At 39.3% G+C, this 21,150-nt stretch overlaps 1 protein-coding gene across 6 annotated transcripts in view; it reads left to right on the forward strand.

Moving 5' to 3' along the window:
• Window positions 1-21,150, forward strand: part of NNT (nicotinamide nucleotide transhydrogenase) — a 259,323-nt gene that overhangs the window by 139,996 nt on the left and 98,177 nt on the right. For all 6 annotated transcript variants that reach the window (XM_060295754.2, XM_030881981.3, XM_030881977.3 and 3 more), the window contains 4 exons: window positions 5,273-5,476; window positions 10,519-10,748; window positions 13,081-13,298; window positions 16,932-17,019. In XM_060295754.2, coding sequence (XP_060151737.1) covers window positions 5,326-5,476; window positions 10,519-10,748; window positions 13,081-13,298; window positions 16,932-17,019 — 687 coding nt within the window. In that variant the 5' untranslated portion in view covers window positions 5,273-5,325. The remainder of the gene's footprint in view (window positions 1-5,272; window positions 5,477-10,518; window positions 10,749-13,080; window positions 13,299-16,931; window positions 17,020-21,150) is intronic.

Raw genomic sequence — 21,150 nt, forward strand, 5'->3', positions numbered from 1 at the left:
CACGGACTGTGTATATTGTAGTAATGTTAATATTTACTGTTGAAAAATAGCTGCCTAGGAGTGGACCCATGCAGTTCAAACCCCCGTTGTTCAAGGGTCAACTGTACTATCTTTGATGTTAACAAGTCCTAGGCTGTGATAGCATGGTTCAAATATTCTCTGAATGTCTTTCAGGGTCATTTTTATTTTATTTAGGCTTAGTGACATTTACAAGTAGTCAGGGCTAATTTTCCAGGCTCCAGGCCATGAAATAGGACTTCAGCTTTAAAGCATTGCAAAATCTCATCTAATCATAAAACTTATAGAGCCTAATGGGGTCCTACAAAGGAGCTTTCCTGTGCTCCTTTTATAGATGAGCAGACTGGGGTGCTGAGAGATTCAGGTCAAACAGCGAGTGTGTGGCAGGCTTAGACTATACCCGGCCTGTATTCTAGGCAGCTTTGTTCTTTTGCTGATGAGGTCTGGCTAAGCCTGACCCGTGAGAATGGTGGTTGTTGGGGAGCTGGGATGATCCAAGAAGAGAAACTAGGGTAAGTGGGGAAGTTGGGATAGGACTAGGTCCTTGGTAATGGTAGTTCAAAATCTCCCTCAAGACAAGAATTATATTTTTATTTTTAAATTAAATTTAATTTTTTTATACAGCAGGTCCTTATTAGTCATCAATTTTATACACATCAGTGTATACACGTCAATCCCAATCTCCCAATTCATCACACCCCCACCCCCACCCCCCTGCCGCTTACCCCGCTTGGTGTCCATACGTTTGTTCTCTACATCTGTGTCTCAATTTCTGCCCTGCAAACCAGTTCATCTGTACCATTTTTCTAGGTTCCACATATATGTGTTACTATACGATATTTGTTTTTCTCTTTCTGACTTACTTCACCGTATGACAGACTCTAGATCCATCCATGTCTCAACAAATGACCCAATTTCGTTCCGTTTTATGGCTGAGTAATATTCCATTGTATATATATACCACATCTTCTTTATCCATTCATCTGTTGATGGGCATTTAGGTTGCTTCCGTGACCTGGCTGTTGTAAATAGGGCTGCAGTGAACATTGGAGTGCATGTGTCTTTTTGAATTATGGTTTTCTCTGGTTATATGCACAGTAGCGGATTGCTGGGTAATATGGTAATTCTATTTTTAGTTTTTTAAGGAACCTACATACAGTTCTCCATAGTGGCTGTATCAATTTACATTCCCACCAACAGTGCAAGAGGGTTCCCTTTTTTCCACACCCTCTCCAGCGTTTGTTGTTTGTAGATTTTCTGATGATGCCCATTCTAACTGGTGTGAGGTAATACCTCATTGTAGTTTTGATTTGCATTTCTCTAATTAGTGATGTTGAGCAGCTTTTCATGTGCTTCTTGGCCATTTGGAGAAATGTCTATATAGGTCTTCTGCCCATTTTTGGATTGGGTTGTTTGTTTTTTAATATTGAGCTGCATGAGTTGTTTATATATTTTGTAGATTAATCCTTTGTCTGTTGATTCGTTTGCAAATATTTTCGCCCATTCTGAGGGTTGTCTTTTCATCTTGTTTATGGTTTCCTTTGCTGTGCAGAAGCTTTTAAGTTTCATTAGGTCCCATTTGTTAATTTTTGTTTTTATTTCCATTACTCTAGGAGGTGGATCAAAAAAGATCATGCTGTGATTTATGTCAAAGAGTGTTCTTCCTATGTTTTCCTCTAAGAGTTTTATAGTGTCCGGTCTTACATTTAGGTCCCTAATCCATTTTGAGTTTATTTTTGTTTATGGTGTTAGGGAATGTTCTAATTTCATTCTTTTACATGTAGCTGTCCAGTTTTCCCAGCACCACTTATTGAAGAGACTGTCTTTTCTCCATTGTATATCCTTGCCTCCTTTGTCATAGATTAGTTGACCATAGGTGTGTGGGTTTATCTCTGGGCTTTCTATCTTGTTCCATTGATATATGTTTCTGTTTTTGTGCCAGTACCATATTGTCTTCATTACTGTAGCTTTGTAGTATAGTCTGAAGTCAGGGAGTCTGATTCCTCCAGCTCTGTTTTTTTCCCTCAAGACTGCTTTGGCTATTCCGGGTCTTTTGTGCCTCCATACAAATTTTAAGTTTTTTGTTCTAGTTCTGTAAAAAATGCCATTGGTAGTTTGATAGGGATTGCATTGAATCTGTAGATTTCTTTGGGTAGTATAGTCATGTTCATAATATTGATTCTTCCAATCCAAAAACATGGTATATCTCTCCATCTGTTGGTATCATCTTTAATTTCTTTCATCAGTGTCTTATAGTTTTCTGCATACAAGTCTTTTGTCTCCTTAGGTAGATTTATTCCTAGGTATTTTATTCTTTTTGTTGCAATGGTGAATGGGATTGTTTCCTTAATTTCTCTTTATGATCTTTCATTGTTAGTGTATAGGAATGCCAGAGATTTCTGTGTATTAATTTTGTATCCTGCAACTTTACCAAATTCATTGATTAGCTCTAGTAGTTTTCTGTTAACATCTTTAGGATTCCCTGTGTATAGTATCATGTCATCTGCAAACAGTGACAGTTTTACTTCTTCTTTTCCAATCTGGATTCCTTTTATTTCTTTTTCTTCTCTGATTGCCGTGGCAGGGACTTCCAAAACTATGTTGGATAATAGTGGCGAGAGTGGACATCCTTGTCTCGTTTCTGATCTTAGAGGAAATGCTTTCAGTTTTTCACCTTTGAGAATGGTGTTTGCTGTGGGTTTGTCGTATATGGCCTTTATTATGTTGAGATAGGTTCCCTCTATGCCCACTTTCTGGAGAGTTTTTACCATAAATGGGCATTGAATTTTGTCAAAAGCTTTTTCTGCATCTATTGAGTTGATCATATGGTTTTTATTCCTTAATTTGTTAATATGGTGTATCACATTGATTGATCTGCATATATTGAAGAAGCCTTGCATCCCTGGCTCTTTTGTGGGCTAATGGCGGACGCTGGGAGGGCTCATGCCAAGGGGTACTTCCCAGAACTTCTGTTGCCGTGTCCTTGTTACCATGGTGAGCCACAGCCACCCCCCCGCCTCTGCAGGAGACCCTCCAATACTAGCAGGTAGGTCTGGTTCAGTCTCCCATGGGGTCACTGCTCCTTCCCCTGGGTCCCTATACACACACTACTTTGTGTGTGCCCTTCAAGAGTGGAGTCTCTGTTACCCGCTGTTCCGTCGAAGTCTTGCAGTCAAATCCCGCTGGCCTTCAAAGTCTGATTCTCTAGGAATTCCTCCTCCCATTGCCGGACCCTCAGGTTGGGCAGCCTGATGTGGGGCTCAGAACCTTCACTCCAGCGGGTGGACTTCTGTGGTATAAGTGTTCTCCAGTCTGTGAGTCACCCACCTAGCAGTTATGGGATTTGATTTTACTGTGATTGCACCCCTCCTACCGTCTCATTGTGGCTTCTCCTTTGTCTTTGGATGTGGGGTATCTTTTTTGGTGAGGTCCCATGCCTTCCTGTCGATGATTGTCCAGGAGCTAGTTGTGATTCTGGTGTTCTCGCAAGAGGGGGTGAGAGCACGTCCTTCTACTCCACCATCTTGGTTCCAAATTCGAAGAATTATGTTTTATATATCTTTGTATCTCCCTCAGTTCTTGGCATAGATTCAGTGAATGTTTCCAATGGGTGGCTGAATTCTGAACTTATTTGCTCTCCATTCCCAGCCATGAATAACCGTAGAAGTGACCTGTGAATGAATGAGGAAGGTATTTATTGACTCAGGAGTGCTTTAGGACTGCGATGAAATGACATATATGGAAATGCTGTGAAAATATAAAACCTTCTATTTGAATGCAAAGAATTATTCACATTTTTGATTGCATGCCTGAACACATCTTGCATGCTCCCTCTTCCTTAGCTTTTTTCATAGTATTCTCTCCTTCTCAAATGCCTTTGCCTTCCTTTTCTTAGCCTTGTAGAAGGACATGATCTCCTTTGATGCCTGGAACTTTGGATTTGTGTTACTCTGCTTGCCGTGTTATTACTTGTTGACTTTTCTTATCTCCAAGTCTGTGACCTATTCCAGTTTAATTCTACAGATGCTCCTGACGGCTGTGCCTCTGAGACTCAGCCCTCAGTACATGTTTGTTGAATTAAAGGACATCTTAAAAATAAGCCCTACCTGGATCGCGTACTTCTGTTCCCATTGTTGCTTTCTGGTGTTTGTAGGAAGTTGCTTCAGGGAGTTGTGGCAGTAGTTATGACATAAAAAATGAGTTAGACCCTTCTTCCTCTGGAGGCTGGAAGTATGTTTATGGAGTCTGCTGGGTTTGGGTGCTGGACCCCAGGAGGGACCGCATGATGGGGCAGAGCCTGAAGGCATAGTTAGTGGAGTTAGCTGAGGTTGATTGATGGAGTTCCAGGTCCTCTACTTCTTCCCATTTTTGAAGGAAAGAGAGCATTGGGAGTCAGAGGGATGGGGGGAGTGCCTTCTATGTACCCCTGGGGATCTGCCACGGAGGGTGGTGGAGGTAGCCACTGAAGCCTCAGAAACAGCAAAGGTCGATGACACTTCACCTAGCTCAGTTAGAGCTGGCAAAAACTGGCCACTTGTGGGAACCACTGAGAGAATTCCTAGTTATGCCCACATCTGCAAGCACAAACCTATGTGATAAGGTTAACCATGGAATTTTTCTTTCTTTTTTAAAATCGGAGTCATATTCCATGCATGTTTAATTTTCTTGCGACGTACACCCAACAAACATGAATCTATCATTCACTCAGTCAGTCTGGGTTTGGGGGGGTATCTCACAGGATGAATATCCTGAGGCACTGAAAAGTATGTGGGTGTTTTCTGTATAGCGTGGTGGCTAAACAAGTACTACTGTATTGTACAGTATTTTAGACAATCTAAGGGAAATTACTGGTAATTTTGACTTTATGCAATTTTTGCTGGACAAGCTGACTTAGACAGTAACTTTCATGTAAGATGTGACTGGACTTTATAGCATTTTTTTTTTAACTTTCCAGCTACATTAAGGATCAATTAGACTTATGTGACCTAGGCTTGGAATTGAAGAGTGAGTTTATAACTACAATTTAAGTGGGAAAACGGATTCCAAGTTTTAAATACCTGAGTTAGAAACAAACTTTTGAAGCATCTTCTGTAAGTAAAGGACTTGGCAAATAAATTCATTGTAGATGCCCACATTTAACTGTTATTTTCCAACCTCTTTGAATTAGCTTTTTTTTTGTTTTTAATGTTTTTGATGTACGAAAGGCAAAGTATGTCTTTCTCAGCACAGAAATGTTTCGTTTTCTTTCCTTTAGTGATTTACCTTCAAGGAAATTGGGAATTCAGAAAGTTGGGAGCTCCTGTGAACATGGCGAACCTACTGAAAACAGTGGCAACTGGCTGTTCCTGCCCTTTCCTTAGCAATTTGGGGTCCTGTAAGGTTCTACCTAGGAAGAAGGATTTTTTACGAACATTTCATACTCATCAGGCGCTGTGGTGTAAAGCCCCTGTAAAACCAGGTAAAGTCTCACTTCACGTCATAGGAGCCAATAGATCTCCTGATGATAGATAACATAAGGCATGCAGTTTTACAGCCCTGTGTTTGACAGTGATCATTTTGAGTAAAAAACGAAATGAGTGCTTTCTTATATTTTCCATGCATGGAAGTTCCTGACTGTCAGTGCTAACAGAAAAGAAAATATAATAGAAAAAAAAAATGTCAAATCAGTTGAGTTGTACCCAAGAAACTATTGCTCATAGTATCCATTTCTCCTAGCAGCTCTTCCTCTTTCCTGGTCGGTGTTGGGGAATTGTACATATATGGCTCAGCTATGCTCAGGAATTAGGAACTAGGTGTATTAATTGATCTGCATTAATGTTTCTTGATTTAGTAAATGGCAACTTCATCTCAGTTGCTCAGGTCAGAAACCTTGGAAACATTCCAGATCCGCATAGTAGGTATAGGTCAGCTCTACCTTTTATCCAGAATCGCTCCTCTTTTCACCATCACCACTGTTATCATCCTGGTCCAAGCCACTACCATCTGTCACCTGGATTATTGCATTAGTCTTCTAAGTGGTCTCTGCTTTCTACTTCTGTCCCCGACAACAGTCTGTTCTGTACATGACAATGAGAATAATCTTTTTAAAATGAAAGATCATGTCACTCTTCTATTCGAAATTTGCAACTAGCTTCCTAGGTCACACAGAGTAAGAGCTGAAGTCTTCTAGTGGCCTCCAAGGCCTTCCTTGCTAGGAACCCCACTTGCTTGTGTTCTGGAGTGCAAGCCAGAAGGAGGAGAGTGTCAAAGGGGAACCTTCTAAGCTGAGTCAGATCGTTTTAGGCATCTTGCCCAGAGACCCTCCTAGCACTCTGTCTACACCTCATTGGCCAGAACTCAGACAGGTGGCAATATGTAGCTCTAAGGGAGACTTGGCCATTTAGTTTTTTTATTCTGCATGGCAACGTACTCAAATAAAAACAGCATTCTGTTATGTTTAGGGGAGGAACAGCGTGGTTATTTGAGAGAAACCAGAAGTCTTTGCCAAATAGAATAATTCCCTTTTTGTTTGTAGGACTATTTGTACATTAAGGCCGCCTAAACTGCTAGGTTTTTTGAGGTTTTTTTTTTTTTTTTTTTGCGGTACGCAGGCCTCTCACTGCTGTGGCCTCTCCTGTTGCGGAGCACAGGCTCCGGACGCGCAGGCTCAGCGGCCATGGCTCACGGGCCCAGCCGCTCCGCGGCATGTGGGATCTTCCCAGACCGGGGCACGAACCCGTGTCCGCTGCATAGGCAGGTGGACTCTCAACCACTGCGCCACCAGGGAAGCCCCAAGGTTTTTTTGAGTTCTTATGTCTGCCTTTTGTAGACTTCACAGCTCTTTTCTTGTTCTCTCATGACAAGTCACTATTGGCAGGGTACCTGCCTCTGAGAGCCCTCAGCCTTATCTTCAGATTTTTTTAAAGTGTTCTGAAAAGCCAGCTTATCCAGTGTGATAAAATTGTGTATAAAGTAAAAGCCAATAACTACATTGAGCACATGGGAATTGTCCTTGTGAGTGAAAGCACGGACTTCAAGATCTCTATATCAACTATGCATAAGACTTTTTTTGTTTGTTTAACTTCTGGTTCTTGACTGTTTCCTAGATAATTATTTTTTACCTCTAAAAGATGAGGGTCCTATTTATTCCGTAATATAACCACACTTTCATTACCACATTGAAAAGCATGAAAAGTAATTTCAGTCAGTATTCATATTTTCTCAATTTTTTCTTTTCTTTTCTTTTTTTTTTTTTAACAGTTGCTTTGTTCAAATGGTGATCCGAACAGGGTCCGTGTATTGTATTTGCTTGCTTGTCTCTTAGGTCTCTTTTGGTCTGTATGTTCCTCTCCTCTGTTTTCTTTTTAATTTATTTGTTGAAGAATTTAGTTCTGTAGAATTTCTCACATTCTATCTAGGTTTAGCTTATTGAATTCCCTTGGTATTATTTAACCAGTTTCTCTGTCGCTTGTATTTTCTGTAACATTTAGCTAGAGCTAGAGGCTTGATCAGACCCAGGTTTGCTTTTTTTGGCAAGTGTACTTCATAGGTGATGTTGTGTACTATCTGTTGTAGCACATCAAGAAGATTCATCAGTGAGTTTAGATGCTGTCAGTGTGATCCATCTATTGTGAAGTTCTCATCAGTTTTTCACTCAAATGCTGTAGCAGTCATTTGATGATCATTAAGTAAATCCGTGATTTTTATCAGGGGCTTTAAAATGGTGATATTCTATCATTTTATCTTCATTTATTAGTTAGAATTTTTCTATTAAAAAATCTTTCCCTGTATTACGTCATCCCTTGGTATCCATGGGGAATTGGTTCCAGGACTTCCCGTGGATACCAAAATCTGCAGATGCTCAAGTCCCTTATATAAAATGGTGTAGTATGTGCACATAACCTCCACACATCCTCCTGTACACTTGAAATCATCTTAGGTTACTCATAATGCCTAATACAATCAAGTTTTGCTTTTCAGAACTTTCTGGAATCTTTTTAATATTTTTGATCTGTGGTTGGTTGAATCCGTGGATACGGAGGGCCAACTGTATTTAGTCACTCTGACATTGTACTGGAAGGGTGGGTAGATGTTTGATTATTTTCCATTATTTACTAGTTTTGCTAATCAGCTGGTTTTCTTATGTATACATTTTCTACTTCTGCTGTAACAGATGATCACAAACTTACTGCCTTCATATAACACAAATTCATTATTTTACACTTATGGAGGCCAAAGTCTGAAATGGTTCTCACTTCCAGAGGCTCTAGGGGAGAATCTGTGCCCTTGCCTTTTCCAGCCTTTGGGGACTGCCTGCACTCCTTGGCTCATGGCCTCTGCCTCTGCCTTCCAGTCCAGCAGGATAGCATCTTCAAATTATTCTTTGACTCTGACTCTTCTGCTCCCTTCTTCCACATTTAAGGACCCATGTGATTACATTGGGCCCACCCAAATAATCCAGGATATTCTCCCTGTTTCAAGGTCAGCTGATTAACAACCTTAATTCCATCTGCTACCTTAATTCTCCTTTGCCATGTATTGGATTCTGAGGATTAGGACATGGATATATTTGGGAGACCATGATTCTGCCTATCACACCTTACTTTCTCCAGAGTTGACCAATGAAGATTTTAGAAAATATTTATTTATTTATTTATTTTTTTGCGGTATGCGGGCCTCTCACTGCTGTGGCCTCTCCCGTTGCGGAGCACAGGCTCCGGACGCGCAGGCCCAGCAGCCGTGGCTCACGGGCCCAGCCGCTCCGCGGCATGTGGGATCTTCCCAGACCGGGGCTCGAACCCGTGTCCCCTGCATTGGCAGGCAGACTCTCAACCACTGCACCACCAGGGAGGCCCAGGAAATATTTATTTTTTGGATTTTGAAACATTTATTATTATCCTGAACTCATGGATTTTAACATCTTTAGATGTGTTTTACTACATTGCAATTAATTATCTTTTTGATGCTCAAATTGGCTCATATTTGGCCAGCGGAAGCCCTTTGAGGTTGGATCCTAAATCCTTTTGATACGACTTCATTTGTCTTTGGTAGGACCTAGATAATTTGAGGTTGTCAGATAAGTGAACTCCAGATTAGTTTATGTGATTTAATTTTGCACATTAATTCAAGATATTTGCCAGCTTTCAATTATTTTCCTCCCTCTTCTTTTAAGTAGAGAGCAAGATTCAGCATATGTTTGCCTTTGGCCTACTGTCAATTATTACTGCTTAAACAGTGTGGGATCTAAGACTGTATGTCCAAATGCAGCTATTTTAGGTTGATTTAGTCTCTCTAAGGTCTCAATAAATTACTCTGTAGAGATAATTTGATTTATCTTTTTATTATATATATTCAGAGTTTAGATTGCTAGAGTGGGTTTTCTAAACTTTAGTAAAACTTATATAGAAGCAGACGCTCTTCATTAAAAAAAAATATCTGTTTGTGTCCATATATTGAGTAAAACAACAGAAGAAACTAGTCTACTTTAGCTAAGTCTGGTCTGAACCATATATAAATAATTTAACTCTGTGTTATACAGGTTCTTTTGTGTTGCAGGCAACACAATCACATCATGTTATATTTTGTGATGAGGGTTTATTTTTATTTTATGGATTCTTGGGAAGTATGGGAGCCCGGGAAACCCTTCATCTACTTCTTGGAAAAGTGGGATGTTATTCTGGATTTCATAGCCATGACTCCTCTGCATGTCCACTACTGATGTTTCTACTGTTGTGGCTGCTGACCTCCCTTTGATTATCTCATGGCTGTGTTTATGAATAGCTGCTGCACCCTTCTACTCTCTGTCCTTTTTGGTGGGTCTTGCATCCAAACTCCCTTTGAGAGAACCTGATTGGGTTGGATAGTCATTGGCCAACATGGAGTGTCCTCAGGCAGAGTTCCTGTATAAGTCATCTCATGGGCTGCTGGTTTTCCTTAGGTCTGGCCTGTAGACTGTTATCTCTGACCCAGCTGCCCACCCCTGGTCTAATCAGTTGTGGCCAAGAATGGAAGGTCTTAAGATACAACACTGGGAAATCTATGAGGAATTGCCTATGGCCAAATTGCCAAGAAAAGGACTTTGGGTGTGGCAGGCCATCAAAGTGTCTAGTGTAGGATTGTTTTTCAAAATAGTTAATTACTTCTGTCTTCCTTAAAGGTAAAGACCAGGAGACCATAAACCTGAGAGGATTAGTTAGATGAGTGGGGTTAGCCTGTTGAGTGGCCTTTCAACGTATTTTTCCCTAAGAATAAGCTAAGCTAGTTATAGGCCTTGAAGAGAGCCATTTGGTTAAATAAAATATTTGGGTTTTCAGGAGAGTGGATATAAAAATTTCTAGTCATCTTATCAAAAAAAGTAAAAAAATTATGAGTATGAATCAGGAACACCATTTTGAACAGCAACCTGTATGTGCAGTATATTTTGAACAGACTGCCCATTTCTGCTTTCTGAACGGTATTATTAAAACACTGACTTTTGGTGTTGGTATTTACCAAATTTTTTTTTTTTTGTCTTTGTTGTAGGAATTCCATATAAGCAACTGACTATTGGGGTCCCCAAAGAGATTTTCCAAAATGAGAAGCGAGTGGCATTGTCTCCTGCTGGCGTTCAGGCCTTGGTCAAGCAGGGTTTTAATATTGTTGTGGAGTCGGGTGCTGGCGAAGCTTCCAAGTTCTCAGATGATCACTACAGAGCAGCAGGTGCCCAGATCCAAGGGACGAAGGAAGTGCTGGCTTCTGATTTGGTGGTCAAAGTAATTATTCCTTTCCCCCTTCCATTTATGGCATGCTGACTTTTCTAAATCTTCTTGTAGAAAGATTAAATTACCTCTTCTATGCTTATAGTTTTCCATACTTTCAAATGATGCTTTATTTCTCAAAGAAATGGTTGCATGTTGTGAATATTCTTCATGTTCCAGTAGAACTTTTATCAGGCAATGTGACCTATATTTAACCATGAGAAAAGGAGAAGTGATCTTCCTTTTTACATTTGCTATGTGGAAATGCCCTTCTTATTGCCTAGGGAAAATTTGCAGTGCATGGTTCCTATATGTCCACAATACCCTCAGGTGAGTGTTTAACTGCTTCTAGAATGGAAAGGAGGCATGGAACTCCTCCTGGGACCGAATGTAGAATGATCTTCTGATACCTTGAAGGAATAGTGATTTAACTGACGTAGGTACTATTTCTAGAGAGGGAGGACTATTCTGGAAAAAGCAATGTTACAAATAAAAAAGCAATTCTACAAATAAAATCTTAAGTAAAAAATCATGTAGAGAAAAGAGAGACTGTATCTGAACGTTAACTTAAATCCTAAGCCTTCTGTAACCAAGGCAAGTAAGGAAGTATGGATTAAATAAGCATGATTATCTGGTTAAAATAAGCTGCTTGCTTTTTCAGGATAGACCCGCTTTTTTCCTACATTAATTTCTAAGGGGAACTCAATCACGTCGTTTTTTTTACATACAGTCCACTGAATAACTTGATAGGGTCTTAAATCATGTTTTTTGCAGAGACACAAAACTTTTCTTCTATAGAAAATTAATAACAATATGATATGGAGATAAATAGTAATTCAGTTTAAGTTTTTAAGTGTTTAGGTATACTGATACTTGGTAATGTAACTTGGTATAATAAAAGAGCTTAGAGAAAATAGAAAAATGAGTATAACCCATTGTAATGTATGTTATAGGGACCAAAACCCATTGTAATGTATGTTATAGGGACCAAAACCTTGAGATGTCCCACAAAAAAGGATTAGTAGGGTGCACATAAGTTTTAGAAATGCTCTGTGTTCCTTTTAGGGATTCACAATGTGTATGAGCATGTTACATGCACTGAGAAATCCTATAATATAAAAACTTAAGTAACCTTATACTCGTACTAATAAACTACTTGATCTTAGGGTCTCTTTTTTGAGTCAAGTCTATAAATATTCTGAGGAACTAGAGACCCAAAAGCACCTTCAGGGAAATGTTCTAGTGGCTTAACTCGCTCAGATGTCAGCAGTCTCAGCTGAGCATTTGATAGGGGCCAGGAGAATTAATTCAAAGTTGTCCTCTAATTTTTATTAAATCTATATTATAGATTCTCACTGAGGAAAAATAGACCTTGTCAGAGAGTCTTAATTAAAGTCCAGAACCTAAAATCACATGCATCACCAGATCAACAACTGAAATGGGAATAACAGATAAAGGTGTCTCATAGGTAAATTGAGATGAAATGCTGTGAAATGACAGTATTGACCCAGTGTTTGTGTTTCTGTTTCCTTTTAAAACATAAGTCTCAGAGTTGTTTTTCTTTTTCTGTGCTTACTAGCCTAAAAGCACTATTGCTGCAAATTGGGAGCTAATGAAATCATATACTTTAAGATTGATTTTAAACAGGGATGTGAAACACATTTTAAAACACCTTTTTAAATGGAATTTTAAAAAAGTTGGCTTGAAAAAGTGGACGTTTGAAACTTTCAAGCATGTGCAGTGTGTGTTCATTGACTGATACTTAACAGAATATATTGTAGCTTTTTGCTTAAACCCAATTCAGTAAGGCTACTAGTTTGAGTTGTGTTCATCTATAAATATTCTTCTGGAATTTTAAGGTGACATAAATTGATACATATTACCATGGATATTTTAGTTTATGTTGTTCTTAACTTCTCACCACTCCAAATGTTTGTGCTTGCCAAAATTAACAAGAGTTGATTCTTTGAACACACAACAAAAACTTCCTGCCTGTTTATTCTAGTATGTCTTAATTTTACCAGAGTAATAGATTTTGGGAGAACAGGTTTGTTGTAGAACCTACATATTTTTTTACTGCTCTACCTGTCATTATCAAACCTGTCCCAACACTATTTCCAGGTATGTGTGCTCCTTACTCAGGACCAGGTCATAGGTTCAGTGAGATGATCGGTGGCATAGATCTTTGTGTGCTTTATTTTGTTTAGGAATTGAGTCAGAAATTTATTGCTGAGAGATGACTTCTGGAGTGTTATTTCAATCATGGCATATTATTTTAATTGTTTTGTTTACTTAAAAATATTATAAAGGCATTTACATTTTTAATTGGTGATGACTTTTTTCTTAGGTGCGAGCCCCTATGCTTAACCCAACGTTAGGTGTTCATGAAGCTGACCTTTTAAAAACATCGGGAACACTGATTAGTTTTATTTACCCAACCCAAAATCCAGACTTGCTAAATAAACTTTCCAAAAGGAAAACTACAGTTCTGGCGATGGACCAGGTTCCAAGAGTCACAATTGCTCAGGGATACGATGCGCTAAGCTCCATGGCCAACATTGCTGGGTAGGTTGATTCTTTTCCATTCCAGCCGAACAAAAGCACAATGGTACTATAGAAACACTCTCACTGTAGCTCTTCTCTCTCACAATGATTTTACTTGTAATGATTGTTGGAGATTGCAGCCTTCTGAGAGTGCACTTAAATTATTTTTAAGACTTGTATTGTTTCACAGTCATCAGTGGGAAATGGCTCTTCACTTTGCATGCTATTGTACACTACTTTTTAATATTCATGGGGAGAAGGGAAGTAGTATTTCCTTCCACCAAAGGAAATGACTTTTTTTTTAATGAAATGCAATATCTTAATATCTGTTTTCATGAAAAACTATGGTACGTAAACCATAGTGTTAGTAATTTCTAATTATCCAAAAACCTTAATATAGTAAACTCATATTTTACTGAAGTCGATAGCAAGGGTAGTGATAACAATTTAGAACAAATGATTTAAAATTCACATAGATCTAGTACTGCTTTTTAGACTGTTAGTCATAAAGGATGAGAAAGGGAAAGGGTGCAATGTAGAAAATCTTATTTTTAGTTTACTAATTATAAGGCTTCTGAGTCTATGCTAAGAAAGTACTTCTGACTTCCGAATACATAATGTCCCAAATTTTGTTCTTTGGAATTTATCTGTACTTTAACAGGGATACACTGTATTTCATGTGTGTGTGTACATATGTGTATATTTTTGTATATATTAGGTTGAAATTACTGTTTTTTTCCTCAGTTTTATTACAGTATGACTGGCATAGAACATTGTATAAGTTTAAGGTGTAAACAATGATTTGCTATATATATATAGTGAAATTATTACCACAATAAGTTTAGTTAACATAAATTGCTGTTGTCATAGGGTCACAAATGGTTGGATACTAGCAGTTTCATATGGTTCAATCTAATATATACATATTGGTAGATTTACCATTTTAATTAGCTTTTACATAGGTAAATTTATAAAATATTTAATGAATAGGGAAAATGCGTGCGCTTGAGGAAGTTGCATCTGGTGTCAAAACCCATATAGATAACTGAGGGCTAACTATGGCCAAGATGGCAGTAAACTTCATTTGCCCACCAGCACTAATTCATTCCCCATTGATTGGCTGGACCACTGTGTATAAAAGAATTCCAAGGCCCAATCAGCTCAGAGGAATGTGGCTCTGACTGAGTAACCATGCCTGCCACGGGGCAGGGATAGGAATAACTATGTGAGTACAGTGTATTGCTGACTCTGCCTGGAGAGTGGGAAAAATCTGGAAGTCAGATGATGCTTAATGAAATCAGCTCATCTAAGAAGCCTGTTGAATTAGATTTTAAGCATGAAAACTATTAGTAGTGACAACTTGCTAATATGAATGAGGCACCGACAAATGAAAATGTTTAAAAAATAAAATGGCGCATGAAAAAAGACTAACCTGAATAGACTCTTAAAGCTAACACATGAACTGAAAGTTTTCTTAGGTTTCATATCTTAGATGTAGCATATCAAATGTGCCACAGATTCCACTTTGGGTTTCAACTTGTTCACATTTGATATAAATGAGATGCAGTAAACAAAAAGGACAAGTTAACAACACATTTTGTTGTCCTTATGTAATATGGCAAATGGTTGGTTTGAAGATATTTCTTGTGATGTGAATTAATACTAAGGGACAAAATAAACTTTTGTCATATTTCTTTAGTTTCTGGAAGAGTTATGCAATATGGGACTTAAAATTTTATATAGGAAATGTACAACGTAAAGTTTTAAGGGTGCTGCTGATTTTTGTCATGTGAAATGCACATGTGTGAAAGGTTATCCCCACCAGTAGCTCTAGATCAGTGGTTTTCTGCTGCAGAATCTTTTGAGGAAATGAAATATGAAGCAGTATAAACAAATCCAATAAGAACAGAGTGGTCTTCATTGAATTGAGGGATGGAAGGGTGTGTAGAAACATTCTCTCCCTGTTCTCCATCCCAGCCACAATGGCCCCAGAGTTGGCTGAAATTTGAACTTTTGGGGATCCAGGGACACACTTTAAAGAATCATTGCCTTACGTCCTGAGCTGGTATATGCAAAAGGCATAGTTTGAGATGAATCACCTAGTATATTTACCCATACAATGTGTGATAAATCATTATCTAACTCACACACACAGCTGTACTACCGTGAAGACACCCTCCTTCTAGTTCCCTGATGTTCATTCTGACCCTTTTTGCTTTCATCAAAAACAGGCCCACTTTTATCACCTTTTCCCACTATCAACGTTTTCTTGTACATTTCCTGTGTAATCAGTCTCATTTTTGTTTTTTTCCAGTATAACAACTGAATCTTTTAAAACGTTAATTCCAAAATTAATTCCTTGTAGTGGACTTTGAATCTTTATCATCTTTGCTCTCTGAAAATTTCTATCACTTGGATTCAAAACTAACAAATAATGTAATCATTAAAATATTTTTCTGCTCTAATATTATTTAACTTAAAGTAATAGTGGTAACTGTTCCATGCTTTTGCATTAATTATTATATCAAGTATTATTTTACAAAAATATGACCAGGGAAAGGGTTTTTTTGTCAACTAGCAGGTGGATCTTATCATTATAATATTTGCATTATGATATTAATCTTTGTATCATAATGTTAAGGTAGACTGTGTGTTACTGAGAGTGTGCAAAAGTGCCTTTTAAGTATAAAATAATAGAATGAAATTAATGTAATAGGAAATGAAATTAATGTAATAAAAATATCCTATTAAAGAAAAGGTGGTATAAATTACTAGTTTTTGATACATAGAGCATTTCTTTAGCTAAAAACATATTTACCAAGCACTTACTGTAACAGGTTTTATGATAAGGGCTTTACCTGCATTATCTCATTTAGTCCTCACAACACTAAGAGACTCTTTTTGTTCCCATTTTAGAGATGAGAAAACCAAGGATTAGAGAACTAAAGAAATTTGCCCAAGGTCACAAAGCTAGTTAGTGATAGAACTTGGACTTGAACTGAGGTCACTCTGTCTCAAAATCCCATGGTTTCAACCATTAGAGATCAAGGGAAGTGTTTTTTGTTGTGAGGTTGGAATTTTATTATGTACAAGCATATAGCCAATCCATTTTTTTTAATTTGAAAGATTTTTTTCCTCTATTATATAAAGACTACACAGTCAACAAGGAAAATTTGAACAATAAAGTAAAACAAAGTTTGAAGTATCTGTAGTCCCAGCTGCCAAAGAAAACCATTGTTAGCATTTTCTTGTCTTCCCTTCATTTTTTTTAATCCCAACTGAGCTCATTACAAAGAGGTCAGAGAGCGTCACGGGTAAGAGTGTGCCTCTGTAGGCAACATGCCAGGGTCAGACGTCTGGCTCTGCTGAGAGACCAGCAGAGCCAGCTAGCTGAGAGACCTCATTCAAGTCTCTTTACCTCTGTGTGTCTGTTTCCTCACCTATAAAATGAAGATAATAGTTATACTTATCCATAGGATTGTTGTGAAGATTAGGAGTAAGCATATATACAGCACTTAGAACTGTTCTTGACAGATAGTAGTCACTATAAAAATGTTAGCTATTATTCTTATTCTTTAATAATTTCTCCTATATAAACTTAAGTTCTTTAATTTTATAGAATTATGTATCCATTTATTTTTCTATTTTCTTAAGCTACAAGGCTGTTGTACTAGCAGCAAATCATTTTGGACGTTTTTTTACTGGTCAGATCACAGCTGCTGGAAAAGTTCCTCCAGCTAAGGTAGGTAAAACTTTAATATTTCTTCATACTATGAATTAGGCAAGGGTATTGTAGTTTTTAAATAGTTATTTAAAATTTTTTTGTTTGCAAATTATGATGTTCATGTCATATACAAATATATGGCAGAGCCTCAAAGCTACTTAAGGTTACTTGAAAACAATGAATTTTGACATTTCTGGAAGTTCAATTTTTTTTTTCCTGTTTTTCACTTTATAACTTGAATTCTTAAAGGGATTTTGGATGACTTGTTTATTAGTAATTGTTTAAAAAGCCTCGTAATACATTCAGCAAATTCTCAACTTCCCAATGATTGTGACACACGGGCTCAGGAAAGACTTGGTTTTCTCACTTTTTGCCAAATTTTGGGTCAAGAGGACAGGAAATAGTAGGTGGCATAATCAGGTGTTTGGCAGGGGAAAGGGTGCAGCTTCTTTAATCTATATTGAGAGCAGAGAAGAGCAGTTGATGAGAGGTGGTGGTGGCTAGGTGAAAGAATCGATTATGCTGTGACCCTTCGAGGCCACGGACCCTAAATAATAGTGTAAGCCTTTCAGCAGAGTATAGGAAACAGGACCTTAAACGTTGTCATCTATCTGCAGAGTATACTCTGTAGGGTACAGGTTTACTTGGTGCTTCCTGCTCTTAATTACTTTGTTATATCAACCCAGAGCTCTCACACAAAATAAATCTCCTAGAAAAAATGAAAAAAAGATAATAGCAGCTTTGAGAAATCTAGTTATACATGGCTTTAAAAACAGACCAGGTGAAGACGGTGGCACGTGGTTCAAGTGGAGGCCAGAAAACTTAACAAGAGAGTATGAGCAAACAGCACAGAGGTGTGATACGTAAAGTGATTACATCTGACTTCTTTCTCGGGATCGTAAGAAAAGGTCTGACCCTCATGGTGGCCAGAAGTTGGCTGCTGTTCTTAAAGTGGCTGAATGCTTTGATGCACAAATCCACTACTCAGTTTTGGTTAGAATCTGTCTGGAAGGTGAGAGGAAAGCTGTTAATATAAGGGATTAAAAAGTGAAACGGAAGACAAGAGGTGTAAAGGAAGGAGAATCAGTCAGCTTTTAAAAGGTGGAAAAGTGACTCTCTTTACTGAAAATTTAAATTGCAGCTTAAGGAATTTTAGTTACATGTCAGAAAAACTTCCCTGATATTGAAGAATTGGACAATAGATGGACTTATCAAGGTAGATTGCTTAGGGACTTCCCTGGCAGTCCAATGGTTGGGGAACTAAGATCCTGCATGCTGTGCAGCACAGCCAAAAAAAAAAAAAAAAAAAAGTAGCTTGCATAATATTTTATTGGGGTTTCCTTTAAACATGGAGTGTTCTTACATGTCTAGAATGAGCTAAAATCAATCGGTTGATGGCTTCTGATGTGCCAGGCACTGTTCTAGTAGCTGGAGATATGGCATGAACAAGGCAAAAAAATCCCTGCCACAGAAATTTACACATAGTAGGGACCACAGCGAGGAGATAAATAAACCATCAAACACATATGGAGTATCATTTTAGATATAAAAGAAAGGAACAGCACGATATGGTGGTGAGTCATAGGAGCAAGCTACTGTAGTTAGGGTGATGGGGAAGGCGCCTCTGACATTTGGTTGGGACCTAAAGGATGGGAAGAAAGAAAGTGGGGTTCAGGATTCTAGGCCAAGGGAATAGCACACATAAAGGTGCCGTGATGGGAAAGAATTCAGTGCTTCTAGGAGAGTGAAGAAGGCCATTGGTCTTCGAGTGTGGTGAGCAAGGGAGAGTGATCTGATGATGTGGAGCCTTTCTTCTAGGTCATGTTACAGAGTTCAGATCCTCTTTTTTTTAAAAAAATATTTATTTATTTATTTATTTATGGCTGTGTTGGGTCTTCATTGCTGTGCGCGGGCTTTTCTCTAGTTGTGGCAAGTGGGGGCTACTCTTCATTGCGGTGCGCAGGCTTCTCATTGTGGTGGCTTCTCTTGTTGCAGAGCACCGGCTCTAGGCGCGTGGGCTTCAGTAGTTGTGGCACGTGAGCTCCGTAGTTGTGGCTCGCAGGCTCTAAAGCTCAGGCTCAGTAGTTGTGGCGCACAGGCTTAGTTGCTCCGCGGCACGAGGGATCTTCCCGGACCAGGGCTTGAACCCGTGTCCCCTGCACTGGCAGGTGGATTCTTAACCACTGTGCCACCAGGGAAGTCCCAGATCCTCTTGCAGATGAGGGAATGTCTGATTTAGGATTGTTTAGGAAAAACTCCACTCTTGCTCTTGTGTCTCTCCTTAACTTTCATATAGAACACTTCACTTCTGATACTTCCAGTCACCAAATGTGTGGGGATTTTCCCCACACCAAGCAATTCTGTGACACCAGCTGGGTGCCCTACAATTTCTCTTAATTCTGAAACTATCTGCGTGGAGATAGCATCAGATCTCACAGGTTAAGGACTCAGGCCCACAGGACTGTCCCCACCCACTTTCAGATGCCAGTCACAAGTCTAGGTTGTCACCTGTGCTTCTGACAGGTTGGCTGTAAGTCAGAGGTTCCCACAACCCGCCTTGGGTTCAGTTAATTTGCTAGAGGTGCTCACAGAACTCAGGAAAACAATTTACTTCCTATTTACCAGTTTATTATGAAGGACTATGATAAAGGATGCAGATGAACATCCTGTTGAGAGAGATGACTAGGGAAAGGTACGTGGGATGGGGTGTGGGGCTTCCATGCCCTCTTTGGACACCATTCCTGGAAGCTTCCGGAACCTCCTGGAACCCTGTACTTTTGTGCTTTTTATGGCGCTTCATAACGTAGGCATGATGGATCATTAAATCCATTTCCAGCCCCTCTTCCCTTTTTGAAGAATGGATTCTGTGTCTTAAATCATGGGGTCTTTTGTTATTTCTTTTCTTCTCTTTTTTTTTTTTTTTGCGGTACGCGGGCCTCTCCCTGTTGTGGCTCTCCCGTTGCGGAGCACAGGCTCCGGACGCGCAGGCTCAGCGGCCATGGCTTACGGGCCCAGCTGCTCCTCGGCATGTCGGATCTTCCTGGACCGGGGCACGAACCCGTGTCCCCTGGATCGGCAGGTGGACTCTCAACCACTGTGCCACCAGGGAAGCACCCTCATTGTAGTTTTGATTTACATTTCTCTAATAATTAGTGATGTTGAGCATCTTTTCATGTGCCTGTTGGCCATCTGTATGTCTTCTTTGGAGAAATGTCTATTTAGATCTTCTGCCCATTTTTTAATTGGGTTGTTTGTTTTTTTTTTCTTTTCTTTTTTTTTTTTTTTGCGGTACGTGGGCCTCTCACCGTTGTGGCCTCTCCTGTTGCGGAGCACAGGCTCCGGACACGCAGGCTCCGTGGCCATGGCTCATGGGCCCAGCCGCTCCGCGGCATGTGGGATCTTCCCAGACTGGGGCACCAACCCGTGTCCCCTGCATTGGCAGGCGGATTCTCAGCCACCGCACCACCAGGGAAGCCCCTGAAGTTATTTCTTGATTCAGGATAACTTGGCCCAGTCCTATGACTTTTACTTATTTTCATTTCATTTTTTTTTTTTTTAGTGGTGGTGGGGCTTCAGTGTGTGGAGTGGGGATTGGTGCCTTGGAGCCCAGCAGCGTCTTGTTCCCTCTGGTCCCTCTTTGTCCCCTTTCTTGTAGACTCCCCAGAGAAAGCATTCCCATTAAGATCAATTCACATAATCTCTGAGACACTGCCCAGGGGTCACCAGAGCAGAGTTCCACTAGCCTAGTCTTCTTAAAGAGGCAGAAAAAGTGGGCGTGATGGGTGGGTGGGAATTTATAAACTTCTCAGTTTCTGTGGGTGGCTTTTTTTTTTTTTTGACTGCGAAGTATAATAGGTCTTTTCTCTGGAAGGCCCATTCCAGATGACATTGTTCTTAGTTTGTTTCTTAGAAGGCGGAGAGACTCTTGTTTCTGAGGAATTCTATGATTTTCTTGGCTCTGATCCTTCCTTGGTTAGGGAGATTAGTTACATTGCTTCGGATTTCAGGTGCAGTTCATTGAAAGTGGATCAAAATTAGGTGGTTGGTCACCTGCTGTTCCTTTTAGAAGCTCAAAATAGGAGTAGGTGTTTCACCAAAGTTGTACCCGTCTTTGAAACTTATTTTGATATTTTATGAACATAGAAAACC

This window comes from Globicephala melas, chromosome 3 (genome assembly GCF_963455315.2).
Source record: "Globicephala melas chromosome 3, mGloMel1.2, whole genome shotgun sequence".
In the NCBI taxonomy this organism is placed as follows: domain Eukaryota; kingdom Metazoa; phylum Chordata; class Mammalia; order Artiodactyla; family Delphinidae; genus Globicephala; species Globicephala melas.